Source organism: Centruroides sculpturatus, unplaced genomic scaffold (assembly GCF_000671375.1).
Source record: "Centruroides sculpturatus isolate CEXI.00-Female unplaced genomic scaffold, Cexi_2.0 scaffold1228, whole genome shotgun sequence".
Classification (NCBI taxonomy): Eukaryota; Metazoa; Arthropoda; class Arachnida; order Scorpiones; family Buthidae; genus Centruroides; species Centruroides sculpturatus.
Genome location: NW_019385452.1, coordinates 65182 through 80207, shown reverse-complemented (window position 1 = coordinate 80207; position 15026 = coordinate 65182). Strand labels below are relative to the sequence as shown.

At 27.4% G+C, this 15026-nt stretch overlaps 1 protein-coding gene across 3 annotated transcripts in view; it reads right to left on the bottom strand.

Annotated features, from left to right (window-relative positions):
- Window positions 1-15026, bottom strand: part of LOC111639138 — a 73744-nt gene that overhangs the window by 12003 nt on the left and 46715 nt on the right. For all 3 annotated transcript variants that reach the window (XM_023384925.1, XM_023384927.1, XM_023384926.1), the window contains exons 9-12: window positions 9191-9346; window positions 8971-9100; window positions 7065-7132; window positions 3417-4005 (exon numbers count right to left, since the gene is read on the bottom strand). In XM_023384925.1, the coding sequence (XP_023240693.1) occupies window positions 3417-4005; window positions 7065-7132; window positions 8971-9100; window positions 9191-9346 (943 nt within the window). The remainder of the gene's footprint in view (window positions 1-3416; window positions 4006-7064; window positions 7133-8970; window positions 9101-9190; window positions 9347-15026) is intronic.

Genomic DNA, 15026 nt, shown 5'->3' with positions numbered 1-15026 from the left:
AACAACAGACTGCTGAGAATAAAAGGAAAGCTGAAGAGAAAGCTATGAAAATGAAAATGAAGACTACAAAGCAACGAAAGAAGAAAATGAGAAAGGAAGAGACATCATCAGAAGATGAAGGTTCTTGGATTCCCTCGGATGGTGGTAGTACAAACGATGTTACGTTAGATGTAGAAGACACTATGGAAGATGAAGAAGAAGAAGACGACATTATGCAGTTTCAGGAAAATATTGAACCCCCTTCAAACGAAACTATTGGACCAAGTTCAGCAATTAAGGAATCGAAAGATACAGAAGAAAGGGGAGAAAGTATTGAAGGGACTTTAAATTGGACTCGGAGGAAGGATATGTCCGAAAGACACAGTCGGAATACCATTGAAAAGGAAAGGGAATCAAACATCCTGCATGAGAATGATTTTGTAGTTGCCACCTTGTCTGGTAAGAAAAGAAAGTACAAATGTGTGTGCAAAATTACCAGTTTAATCAGTGATAATATCGCAGAAGTGATTGTGTTTAATTCCATAAATAGGATGAAAAGCGTATTTGCTAAAAATGAAAAAGATGTACAAACGATAAATATTTCTCAAATTGACTTGAGGCTTCCTAAGCCTCTAATTTTTGGAAGAGAGAGTCACTGTCAATTCTCGAAAGGCATTGACATAGATAAGTAGTTCAACACAAATTAACAATGCAACAATATTTCCTTAAACTATGCTGACGTTAATATTTGAGTTCTCCTAAATGTAACTTAGAACCCAGTTTTATACTATTATTTTTAAGTGTTTAATATTGAGTGTAACAATAATCCATTCCAGTATGTTAAAACTGATCTCATTTATTTCAACATTTGTATTCGTTAAGAATAATGTAACAATAACAAAATAAGAAAGTTTCTTATACTAACTTTGTAATGTTTTATATTTATGTTTCATAATACTTATTAGTTCAATTTTCATATAAACATTACAAACTATACACATGTAATTTACATTTGTACAATTTGATATTTTAATTAATTTAATTAAATTATGAGTTGTCATTATAATTAACACAGTGTTCTTGTTCTTTATAGTAAAGACTGTCAAATTCTGCAAGTTGTGAAAAATAAAAACGATTTCATCTTGAATATAATCATTTCTATATTCCTTGTCCACTACTGGTGCAAATGCCTGTCCATTACTAAATATCTCAATTTTTTCAATGTCCACTACTGAAACATTTTCAACCTTACAAAATAAATTAAATTAAAATGTATTCGACGAGACTGACATAATTAAAATCCTTACAGTGAGTGAAGAAAGAATTTTGTCTAACAGACAATATAACTTTTAAGCCATAAGGCTTCCAAATAGGGGTCCAGTTTCAAAAAAGTCGAAAAATTTTCCTTAAAGTGTCCACTACCGGTGCGTTTACCTTATATAGTTCAAAAAACCAGATGCAATTATCAACAAAATGTACACTTGAAACCAGAAAATCCAGTAACATTTTAATGAGTAAACTAATGTTTTTGACTGCTTTCAGTGATCATCATCAGGTTTAATTACATTCTATAAAGAACTAAACTTGAAAAAAAATTTGAAAATGATGAAACAAGCATTTGATTAGCTGTGAGCATCACTGACTATTTACAGATCAAAAAAATTTTTAGGTGACATCAAAAAAGACCCTTTATGCTTGCAAGATGATTCAGCATTCTTATAATTTATGGTCATAACTTTTCAATTGACTTTGTATATCTCAAGTTTCTCCAAATGCTTCTGGTGGAATACTCCCTGGTTGGATGTATAATATGTGCCTTGTCAAAGGAAACTTGAACCTTGTGGTCTGTTGTGAAGGCTGTTAGTGTCATGATGGAGAGACCCATTTTAAGGAAGTCTCGTGTTCTTTCAATTGAAGACTTAAAAAGTGTACGGTAATGCCTATGTACTCCCATTTTTGGCTGACTCTATTATCCATTTTCAAATAAATTAAAAAAAGGTAACTTTCTCTAAAAATTTTCTTTAATGTATTGTTATTACATCACTTTTATTATAATTATTCTTGTAAACTTTTGGTAAATAATATATATTTTACAATTTAAATAAGACACATCAAAAGTCAAGTTATAAGAGTCTCATAATATTTTACAAAATCTTGAAAACAAAATAATTAATGCATAAAATAATTTTACATAATATGAGAATAGTTTACACAAATACTTCAAGAATCTATTTTTTAATATTAACTTTTATTGTAAATTAAATTATTAAATTTAAATCTATTAACTTTTATTAAATTTTATTCTTTGACAAAAGTAATTGTGAAAGAATAAAATTGATCAAGCATCTCTCACTGATAAATTCTCTTTAACTTGAATTTTAAGCATCTCTTTTTTAGTATTTTAGATGTAAAAATTTCAAAAGACAAGTTCATCTTTTCATGTTCAAGTCAGTCAAGCCTGAAAGACATCATCTTGGTCCTTCAAAATGTGAAGAAATAATAGAATGGAGTCAAACAGACAGACATGAAATATAAAGTTCAGAACCATGAGTATTAATTATTATACACTATAAAGACTTATTTCAAAGAATTGCAATATCAAATGATGATCACTATCATTGATTAACTGTTATAAAGTCATAGGAACATGCAGTACATCAATTATTTTAGAATTTGTAATATCTAATACATTCTCCTAAAATAAAATTGTAATCAAAAGCTTTATCTGAGATTTCTATAAGTGATAATTTATAGTATGGAATTGATTAAAGCTCTTTCTGGAAGAATCCATTTAAAAAAGTTAAATAAATCAGATATTTCGTTTACTTATACAATTTTTATTGTATTGTATTATATTATAAACAATCTTCGTACAAAGTTTCTTTTAATTCATAAATGTACTTTTTGACATACCTAAAAATTTTTGATAAGCAATGTATAAATAAATTCTACTTTGCAAAAACTTCTGACTGTTGTTTTTAATTGCAAATTTAAAGTACCATTGATTTAAGACATATCTCCATTTTAGACTATCAGAAAAATTTCTAAAATATGTATCTTAGAAAAGGAAATGCAATAATTAAAACAATTAATATTATAAATAATGTATATAATTATATATTTAATAAAATGTAACACTATCAAAAGCTGGAAAATAATATAACAATTCACAGACACCTTTCATACTTATTCCAGCAAGTACATTTTTTAGAAAAAAAAAAACGTTTTTGGTCACTCTGAGGGACTTTCATCAGTTTATCATACATGTATATTCTACAATCAAATGCATTTAATCAAATTCCAAATGAATTTCTAAGTTTATCCTAGTAAGCATACCTGCTGGAATAAGTATGGAAGGTGTCTGTGAGTTATAGCAAAATAGATATAATAAATATTATGAATGAATAATTTTGTATTTTATTAAAAGATAAACTCACCATTATTCACTTTAGAGTCACTACCAAAAGCATTTTTCTTCATTTCTACTACTTGCATATTACAGTTATCTATCTGATTCAGTGACATGCAAATTTTCCTTTCCATATTACTATTTTTTATTCCTTCACATTTAATAAATATATCATCTTCATCTTCCAAAGTTTTTAATTTTGATAAATCATCAGAAATTACTCTTTCAAATGTTGGCACTTTTTGACATAATCTTTTTTGACTAGAGAACATATTATCTTCAGAAGCAGAGCAAACTAGTCTTCCAGACTTTTGAGATCCCACACTCGTTATATTTTTCACAACAGTTTCTGTTGACATGCTGCGACGTGGTTTTTGGGAAATTTTAACCTGTGAATCTTTTACAACTCCTCCCTTTTTTTCTTTATCTTCTTCGATAATATCATTTTGACGTGCTTCTCGTTCAAGTTGTTCATCATGACTAATACTTCTTGGTCTAGTTTGATCATTGCTCCTTCTACTTGTTTTTCTTCCTCTTACAGACTTTGTTTTCCGTGGATAAGTAGAATATTTTTCATCTCCAGATTGTTCTTCATTATCTTTTTGTTTCTTCAATTTCTGAAAGATTTATATGAATTTAGATGAAAGCTTTTTATACAGAAGATATATTTTCCTTATACACTATTTTCCTTAATACTTTCCATTTTTAATAATATTAATTTTAAATAACATTAATTAGTAGTAAGTAATTCAGTTATGCCATAATTTATGTAAAAATTAAGCTGTAAAAATTGTTCTTATTCTATTTTTGTCAGGAGTACCTAAAGACTACAATGTGTTAATTATCAAAAGTATTTGTGAATAATATTTTTACAACGTGTAATTTTTGAGTAAATTTATTGTTTTTGCAAGATATTTTAATTTTCATATAACTAGAACATATTGGTGAATGCTCCTAACATTTTAATTATTAATTAACAAATAGCATTCAAAATATCAATTTTACTTCATAAACAACATATTCATCCAAAAAAATCAAACAGAAATAATGCATTTAGTCCTGATGAAAACTATATTTTTTTGTAATTTATTAACTGTCCTAAAGCAATGATTCCCAATTAGTGGTACGTGTACCCCTGGGGGTACGCAAAATTGCATGAAGGGGTATGTGCGGCAATCTAAAATTGGTCGATTTAAAATTTAAATGCATGAGATAAAGCAATCAAAAGAATAATGGGTGGACCATCAAAAATTTGGAAATTTACAACAAGATGTCAAATGCACAAATTCGTTTATTTATAACTAAAAATATTCTTGGAATTTCATCAAAAAAATGCATTTGTGACAATACCTAAATGAAATTCTTACGCAAGAAACAAAAATTGTACAATTAACACAAATTGTGTTAATTGTACAATTATCATTATCATCATGTCAACGAAGCGGCAATAAAATATTTACTACCATTTTGCACAACATACCTCTGCGAGAGCATATTTTCGGTCAATACAAACATGAAAACTAAACATCGTCACCAATTTCAACTCGAAGATGACTTGAGACTGAAGCTGACCAAAAAAGCAACCAGATTTTACAAAGTTGTGCAAAGAAAATTGTGCTCATTTGTCACATTAAAATTAAATAACCTTATGTTATTTTCATTATTATTAGAATTGTATTTTAAAGGTAATAAATGTAAAAAAAAACTTATCTATTTATCACTAGCTGTCTACCCACAGCTTCGCTTGCATTATATCGAATCAGAAGATATTCATGAANCAAAATTTTATTAAAACCTGTTCAGTGGTTTAGACGTGAAAAGATAACAGACAGGCAGAATTCCCTTCAAATTTATAATATTAGTATGGATTAATATGAATTTCTGCTATAAGTGGTATGTGAGTTTGAGCTCTTTCTTGAAGTGGTATGCAGGAAAACTAATTGGAAACTACTGTCCTAAAGCTATCAAACAGATTTATTTTATATGGAACTTCTAACTTTATTCTAAAAACATTTAGCTTTAATTATATCATTTGCTCATTTGACATAATTTATCTAACAACTCCTGCTAAAAATCAATATAATTTCTCTATTTTGATCTTAGTTTTTCTTTTTAGTAGAGATGTAGTTTATATGCTAAGATTTATATTTGGATATTATTTGCCTGTTATTTATAAAACTTTTATTAAAAGTAATCTATTATTGTTTTATAACTTATACAAGAACTTTATAAAGTTCATTCTTTTGTAGCAATTATTTCCAATTTTTTTTTTTTTTTGAAGACAGCATCCCAACTGGCTTATTTTTGTGCATAACATCTTATACCCAATAATTTATTTAAACTTTAAAAACTCTATTGAATGTTGAATCTTGTAATATCTCTATAAGCTTATTGTGATACTCTGAATACTGCAAAACCATACTAAAAACAGTGGTTTTTAGTATGGTTTTATAATGTTTCTAGAATATATAATCTAAATAATGAACAAATATTTTTTTAAAAATATCAGAAATATAAGTAGATAACAAAGCATTATGCATTTTTTTTTATGTCATTAGCCTATCCTTCAAAATAATATTTCTGTTTAAAAATTAAATAATCAAATTTAAATTTACTGGTAAATTAAATTTTCAGTAGTATATCATAAAATCGATTTAGTCTATAATTCAGAATGTTTATTTTTTGTTTCATCAAAGAAATCGTAATTAAAAGAAATAGAAATATGTAATCTTAATGGTTGTATTGAATGTAATAAATATTATATTTAAATTAGAGGTATAATCCCAAAATTTATGAAATATTTCATATTCATTAAAGAGTCTACTAGTTATCTATTCAAACAACTAAATGCAATTCTAAAATGAATTAGAAAAAATTGGAGAAAAGGTACAAAAAAAGGAAAACAGGAACATTTTAAAGCTATACAATCAACTATTTTAAAAGACAAATGTCATCTCTATAGCAATGTAACACAAACAATAGGTTGTCAGGGAGTCACTCATTTTGAATTATTAATGTTCCACACATATTTGAAATAACAATGATTATTTCCTATTTTTTCCTCTTTCTTACAGAATCAATTATTTGAGATTAGGTTTACTATACTTTAGATTTGAAATAAGAAATGAAAAAGATTAAATGAAAATTGCTTGTTTTCTTGGAAAATTCTTGTGTTTTATAATCAAAAGAAAATTTAATTATTGATTCAAAAATAAATAAACATCTTAAAATCTTTTTATTACTTAAAAGAATATTTTTTTGTCATATTATTTTATTGTGAAAAGCAACATAAGTAAACTACTGTAAGACTAAATTTTGGATATTTTTTAAAATAATTGCAGTTCAAAGTTAATAAAAAAAATTGGAGAGAAAAATTATTATGTTAAAAATTTAAATTATTAATATGGATTAGTTATATTTCATAATATTAATATTCATTTAAAAACTTTATGGCTAAAAATAAAAATTTTTTCAAGGAACACATTTGTTACAAATAAAATACAAAAGACAAGATTAATTTGAATACTATAATTTAGCAAAAAATACATCTTAAAGAAGAAAACTGAGAATAATTTAATACTTTCATTACAATACTTGACCTCAAAAGTTTTTGAAATTTTTCAGTTTGTAAAATTCTTCTGAATAATTTCATTTACAATGCTTAATTAAAACTTACTCTTTGTAAACTAGACAAACGAGGTGGTGGTGCTGTTGGTTTCTCAAATTCAAAAACAATGACAGCAGCTGAAACAAAGATGAAAAACTAATTACACCTATATGATAATTTTTAAGAAAACAAATACATGCAAGTTTATATACGTAATTTTAAAATATTATTTAGGATTTTTTTTATATTTATTGATATTTGCAATTTTATCTAAATAAAATTATTCATAGCAACTGCAAATAAAATATTTAATCTGAAATATTAAATATTTAACTATATAATAAAATATATAGTAATCACTTAGTACACTAATTTTTATATTTTGAAATACAAGAATATTTTATAAATTTTCATAAAATTGTTACATTTAATAAGAGTTACAAATAGATTTATTTAAATTCACAGATGGAATATTCTAAATTTTTACACTAATAATTAAAGCCCTCAAGGATGTGTAGCATTAACCCTCAGAATCACATTTCTGAGGTAATTGAGTTTAGATGTTTGAAAAAATCCTAAAACGAAAAATTCCAAAATGATGAGGTGACAGCCACATCTACAGGTAATGTTCAAAGAGCAAAAATATTAACACACTCTTATTCATATGATTTTAGGATTTCTTCAAACATTCTTACTCAATTACCTCATTAACACAATTCTGACAGTTAGCACTATACTTCCTGAGGGCTTCAATTATTAACTGGTCAAGTAATAATTTGGTTACTAATTGTGAAGATGGTTATTAATGGGCTAGCAAATGCAACAAGTGATTCAGGAATTATCTATTTATTTCAAAATAAAAATTAATAAAAGCTATACACAGCTTTAGGGGTTGCTCTGAAAAATTTTAAAATATTGCCAACCATTTTGCCAGTTTAAAATTTTTTTTGCCATTTCAAATTTTTTATCGCTACCAGTTTTACTAATTAATGAAGGTGCTGGTAAACTTATCAGTTTGGTATGTGGAAAATTAAAATAACATGTTAAGCTGTAACTTAAAATGTGAGGGCCAGGCGTTCAAGTCACTGATTTGAATGAAACTTGAACATGAACATGTAGCCTTAAACACAAACATCTCTTTGTCCAAATAATAGATATTTGAACTGGTGACCCAAATGCCTGGTCCTCTACTTGTTAGCAATAGGAATCATTTTTGAATAATTTTTTAATGAATAATTCCAAATGATACATTTGATCACAATGTTTAAATATGTTCTGTCATATCAAAATTTTTGTTTTAGTCTATTGAAAAAGATCAAAGTGAAAAAAAGTCATCCCAAAAAACATCCCCAAATTTTCTGTCAGTCAATAAAAAACATCCCCAATTTGGAAAATGCTGGGTAACATTGCATGAAAACTGTCTTTAGTTTTCAATATCACTTCCTACTCTTCTGCTTGAACTTGCCACATGACATCATGAAATTGCATGGCACATTATCACATGGGATATGAAATTGCATGGCATCTTATCACATGGGAGCTAGACATTCTGCTGTTTTTCCTGAAGTGTGCTTTGTGATTCAATTTCATGCTGAATGTCAAAATAAGCAGACTTAGAATTTTTATCGCCACTTACTATTTCCAGTATTATATTTTTATTGCCACTTTATTTAATAAAAATATCACCAAGTGGTGACTTTGGCACTATGCAGTGCGCAACTCCTGTAGCTTATTTCAACTATTTCTGTTAATCAAAATTTAATAATTTGATATTTATTTTTTAAATAATTATTATTATGCATAAAGATAATTTATAATTATCTTTATAAACTTAAAACTAATATTTAAAAAAAATTAATTGTTGAATTTTTTTAAAAAATGAATATATAATTTTCTTTAAATACTGATAAATTAAACTGCTTAAATTTTTTGTAGTAATAATAATTGAACTGATATATTTATTGAATGAACTCACCATCTTTTATTCGTTTTTGTACTTCTGGAGTTAATAAGGCCCAACTTTTACAATGTACCACATGATTAGCATTATGTATTAAAAATCTTTCACACTGCCTTTGAATCCTATGTAATAAGTCTATAAAATTCTGTTGGAAATTTAATGAATCAAACAGATGATTGTACTTTAGAAGATATACAAGAATTTTTATAAATAAATAATTCAATCTAAATCTTACTTGTGTCCACCTTCCTGATTCTTGACTGTTTTCAGATTCAGCAGCAGGAAGTATTTCACTTATCTTCACATAAGATTTGCAAGCAATATCAGGACTTAAAATTTCTACTGCAGATAAAATACTATCTTCAAGTGAGGTTACATTCCAGCTTTGACCCTTTTATAATTTAAAATCGTATTTAAAAATTTCTTGCCATAATAAAAGTGATATTTATATTTTTATAAAAGTTTATTAAATTCAATATCAATAGATGTAATGTCAATAATATATCAAATGACAAAATAACAATGTTATTTTCCATAAATTTTTAGTTATTCTAAATTACAGTGAAAATATTTTACTGGTAAATCATTTATTTTACATTGTTTATAAATGATTTTTCTTTGTAAAAAACTTTGATACATTAATCTTCCAATAATTCTGGCTTCTGATTATTTCATTATTTATCAAAACTTTTGTAAGCATTCTCTGTATATAAAAAGAATTTGTATATATTAATTTACTGTGTGTGTGTGTGTATAATATTGTTATTGATGGATAATTTAACTAGGTATTTTTCTCACATTACTTTGGGCTTGATTGATATTCTAAAAATTATAATAAAAAAAAACAGAATAAACAATAAATTTACTATTTAGATTAGATACTGAAATATTTAACCTGCTGCTAGTCAAATTGCCAAAAGTTTATAATTTAAATTTGGCAAAAAATTTTTCATATTGTTTTGCTAAAAGATGATAATCTATTTCTCAAGAACTATGCATTTCAGTATGTAACTTTCCAGCACTCTTATTTTGCCATAAACCCAATTTGGTGACAAAATAATATACCATGCTTAATTAATACTCAACATTCAAAGCAGAGATGTGTACCAATTAAAGCCTTGATTCTACTTGCACATTTCCAATAGTAGCAGCAAGCAGTCGCAATGGTTACTATGGAAACAATCCAACAAGGCAGCTCTCTAACTGTTCACTGTGTCTCTAAGGAAAATTCCAATGTGCTGAATATTGCCACTGCCACTAAGACTCACCACTTTTGATAGCCAATAAAATGATAGCATATATCTGACATCAGAACAATAGATCTAGGGTCAATGTGGGTAAATATGAGACACTTTTCAAAACTTTTGTAACAGCATTTGTTAGGATCAATATTTTCCAAAGAGAAATGCACAACAAGGTCTACAGATGGTGTTAAAATCTAATGGAGTATCTAATGGAGTTTTTTTCTGTAGGTAGAGAAATGTTGAGCAAAAGATTTTTTTCGCTGTCTCATATTTTACCTTTTGAAGGTAAAATATTATATACACCCAGACACCGAGACACCCATTATATCACCATAAGGACTTGCCTATACCAACAGGGAGGTTAATAATGAGGTACTACAGGTTAAATGTAAGGCATTTTTGTATAAAACATTGCTCCATGATATTTAGAAGTAAGTAGATAAGATTAAATATTTATCCGTTTTGAAAAGTGTCTCATATTTACCCACATTGACCCTACTTTTTAGTTTTTCTCTGATAATTGTTTGGTATCTTTATTATTCCATTCAAAGCTCACACCTATAAGAACAAAGAAATATTTTTACTATGGTAAAGCACAACTAAAGTAAAGTTTCATGGAAAGTAATGACTAGTGAATAAAATTTGGTGTGTCTCATTTTTTATCTCATTTTGAAATGCACAAAACTCAGACAAATGATGATATATGCAATAAAAACAACTAGTAGCTGAAAGCTGTGTTTATATACTACATACAAATTTCTAATTAAATATTCATGTCTTTTGCAGACTATACAGAGCAAAAGTTAGTTGAACTGACAGAAAGTTTTTGCACCTATTTTTGTAGTGTTTCTTAAAAATTAAAAAGACTCAATGAAACCATAGTCATTTTCATTCAGAAAAGTTATATGTTAAAAAGCACTAAATAAACTTTATTTTGAAATTAGAATATAGAAAAAATATATTTCGGACTATACATATAATTGAGTCCATCTTCATTTGTCCCTTCACACGTTTTGCAGAGGCAATAACAAATTTATGGCGATACCGACCTTTTATTGGAGGCTACATGTTCGCCATCCAATGTAAATGAGTTAAAAAGTCCTCTAGTGGTGGCCAGCACTATTATTAAATAAATAAATACATTAAAAAATTTGCCAGGACAAATTCACATATAACATATAAACTTTATTTTGTATTAGTACATGACAGATCAGACATAGATTAAGTCAAATTTCACAACTGTCTCATATTTACCCAAATCGACCCTATTCCATGCTTGGAAGTGTAACATTGCATCTACCGTTACTGGCCAATGTGTTGGTGTTTCCAATTGGTTTGTTTTGCATAGCTACCAACAATACCACTTTTGATGAAATAATGTATTCCATCTATGCTCCAAATATTTGCTGCTATCACTCATCACTGCCACTGGAACAGGAAAGTGAATCAAGGCTTAAAAGTTATCAGTGGTGGTAGAAATTTTATCAGCAGCACACACCAGCTTGACAGGCTATGAGCATCAACATTTCCAAGTTTAAAAATACTAAATTTTTAAAAAGTAATAAACTCTAAAATAATAATAATGCATAATCAAACAACTGCTTTTCCCATATAACAATCTTAGATAATATTTATATTTTTAAAATTACCAGAAAAGTTTAAAATCAAACTTAAGTTTATGACTTTATTTTAGACTTTCTTTCAAAATGTATATACTGTTGTAAAATTTAAAACAAAAACAGTGTTTAACTCTAATGACAGCTTTTCTAGAAGTGGAAAGATTTGGACTCTATTGTAGATAATGATAAACAAGTGCTAGTGTCAGAAAGAAAGATGAAGGATGAAAATAATAGTAAATGCAAAGGCTGCATAAGTCAGATATACCTCCTAATCCTCAGAGGCTCATTGAGCATAAAGATAACCAAATATCAATCCCAGCTTTTTAAAGGTAAAGATAACATTAAAAAAAAAAAAATGCTACAATTTTGTTTTCCTACACACAACTTTTCAGCATAGAAGTAGATTGGCAGGTAGCCAAACTCATCCAAACTGTTTCTCACAACTCCTACCTAGAGAGGTGCAAAATTCATAACTACTCTGTTATCAACACATGCATAAATAGCAAGGACAAGGATTCCCTGCTCCCACCTGGTAATATCTCCTCACTCTTTCACATTAACTGGCACTATCATAGCCTGTTTACTTTATTGGAGATAATGATAAGATATATTGAATTGGTTTCCTAAATATATTTTATATTTAGGAGACCAATTCTATTATTGGCAATATATATTGTTGATGTAATCAGCATGGTTTTTTGGAAACAACAGATATGCCTGGTTAATGTCATTTGTTGCTCAACAGAGTTACCAGTTACACTATTATTATTAGGTTCTAATGTAATTTTAAATGACACCTAATAGAATAAATTTATTTTTTATCAGCAATTATTTATTGTGACATTGTCACAATGCCGGGGTGCAATGTTTAATCATATTTTTAATTTATTTAATTTAAAATATATGCTCTCCACCTCAGATTAGTAGTGTCTTGCTCTTGTATATCATACTTTTCCTTTAACAATAGAGTCAAGCTGGTGATCTATTAATTAACTGCTTTCAGAGAAAAAGTTTTGAATTGAAATAACATGATTTCCAGTTTGCATTGGAAGTTCAAATATAGTTAATCAGGGCTTCCTGCAACTAAGGTTTCCATATCTGCTATAGAATTTTATCTATCTAACACCATTCTCAAAATTAAGGAAAGACAGATGAATGGATGACAGTGGAAATTTATAGGTCAACAATTTTTTCAAATTGCACCCCAATAATCCATAATTTTAACAAAAGATTGGTCCTCCTCAAAAAAAAAAATTTGACTTTAGTTGGAATTCTGTTGTTGGCATCAGAAGAAAAAGTACAGAGAACTACAGTGAAATACAATGGAACCTCGCTTAATGAGCACCTCACACAACAAGTAATTCGTAAAACAAATTGTAAAAAAATGACTTGCTTAATGAGTGACATTCACATAACAAGTGATGAGGAGAGGGGAAGTCCTGGCTTTTGCACATGCTCCATCAGTTTGTACTTAGCACTTGTTCCACTAGCATCTTAGTGTCATTTGTGATCACACATTTTTCCAAATTTGTGTTCAGACATATTACATATAAACATCAACAACCATAGCCCGTTATATAATAAACACGCCAAACGATATACCAAATTAAAATATAAATTTTCGTCTACAAGTACGTATCTTCTAATATCAGGACTTATTATACTGGGCTTTACAGATAATGCTACAGAGTTTCATAGAAAACAATTTTTTATTTCATTTAATATACATTTTATTTTAGATATACCAAATTCTTGGGCTATGTAAAGGCTATAATTGAATATTAGAAATTAATTAATTTGACTAGAGGTGGGCAGTTATGCTGCCATCTTGTATTAAATTTAATGACCAATTCCAAATTAAATTTTAGAAATGTCTAAATTAAAAATTAATTATTTATAATTATTAGATTTAATACAAGCAAAACGGTAAAAACCATAGCAGTAGGCAGTCAAATTAATTAATTTCTAATATTTAATTATAGCCTTTACATAGCCCAAGAATTTGGCATATTGTTTGGCATGTTTATCATATCCAACATATTAGCTGTGATTTCTTTTTGTTTTCTGCAAATCAAATTTGCATTACAGGTTGGTTCATTCCATGCGAAAAGAAAAGACGATGATGATTCATGGTCCTTAACAATACATATTGTATAATTTTCTTTGAATAAACGTTATACATAAAATATTTGAGTATTTTTTTGGCATGGAACGCATTATCGTATTTTACATAAATTTATATGGGAAAAACTGTTTCACTTAACAAGTGTTTCACATTACGAATAAGATTCTGGAATGAATTATACTTGTTAAGTGAGGTTCCACTGTAATTATAGAATTCATTATTACATTGAAATAAACAAATGCTTTCAGCTTGTAAGCATTAGAATACATATAGTCATTATTAGGTACTGTACGGTACAAGAGAAAAATACTATTATACAGATCATCAAAAAATGGAGTATCCAGCATTAATAGATGAATATTCCAATTTTTCAATTTCTGTATAATAGTATGCTTCTTCCTATACATAATAAATAATGACCAGATGAATTTATGATTTAAGAAAATATAGTTAGAATTTTTTTACTTGAATTAGTCACTTTTTGTACCACTATTAACTTTTATATATACTGCTACTTTTAATTCCATTTTATATATTTCAAGACTTTCTTTCATTTAATTTTTCAGAAAAGATCATTATTCGATTTAATCATTCCGTCATCGAATATACAGACCTGAAGATGATCTCCAATTGCAGATAAAAAACATTAGTCAAAAAAAACTTTTTTGAATTAAACATTACTGGAATATAATTTAATGCTTTTGAGTGAAGTGTTTATTAAATTGCTCCAGCCCACTGCAGTTGTCAGAATTAGTAATGTGGCCCTCCTCTTGAAAAGTTCAGGGACCCTGATCTAAACTATTTCTTAGGAATGATGAAAATTTTTCTAAGCATTTCCATGTAATAATTAAAGTTACTCACAACTACTGTTCTCATGTTATATAAAAAAATTTAAAATTCTGCCTGAGTAATGAAAACATCCTTATTTTAAAAAACTAATTATAAAAATTAAAATTATTTTTTTCCATCTATGTATGTATTTTAATATGAAAGATATAAATTCCAAAAAGTAACTTGATTAAGTAAAATAGAATATATACAGTAATTTAATTTTTTATTAACTTCTAAATTAAAGCATTAGAA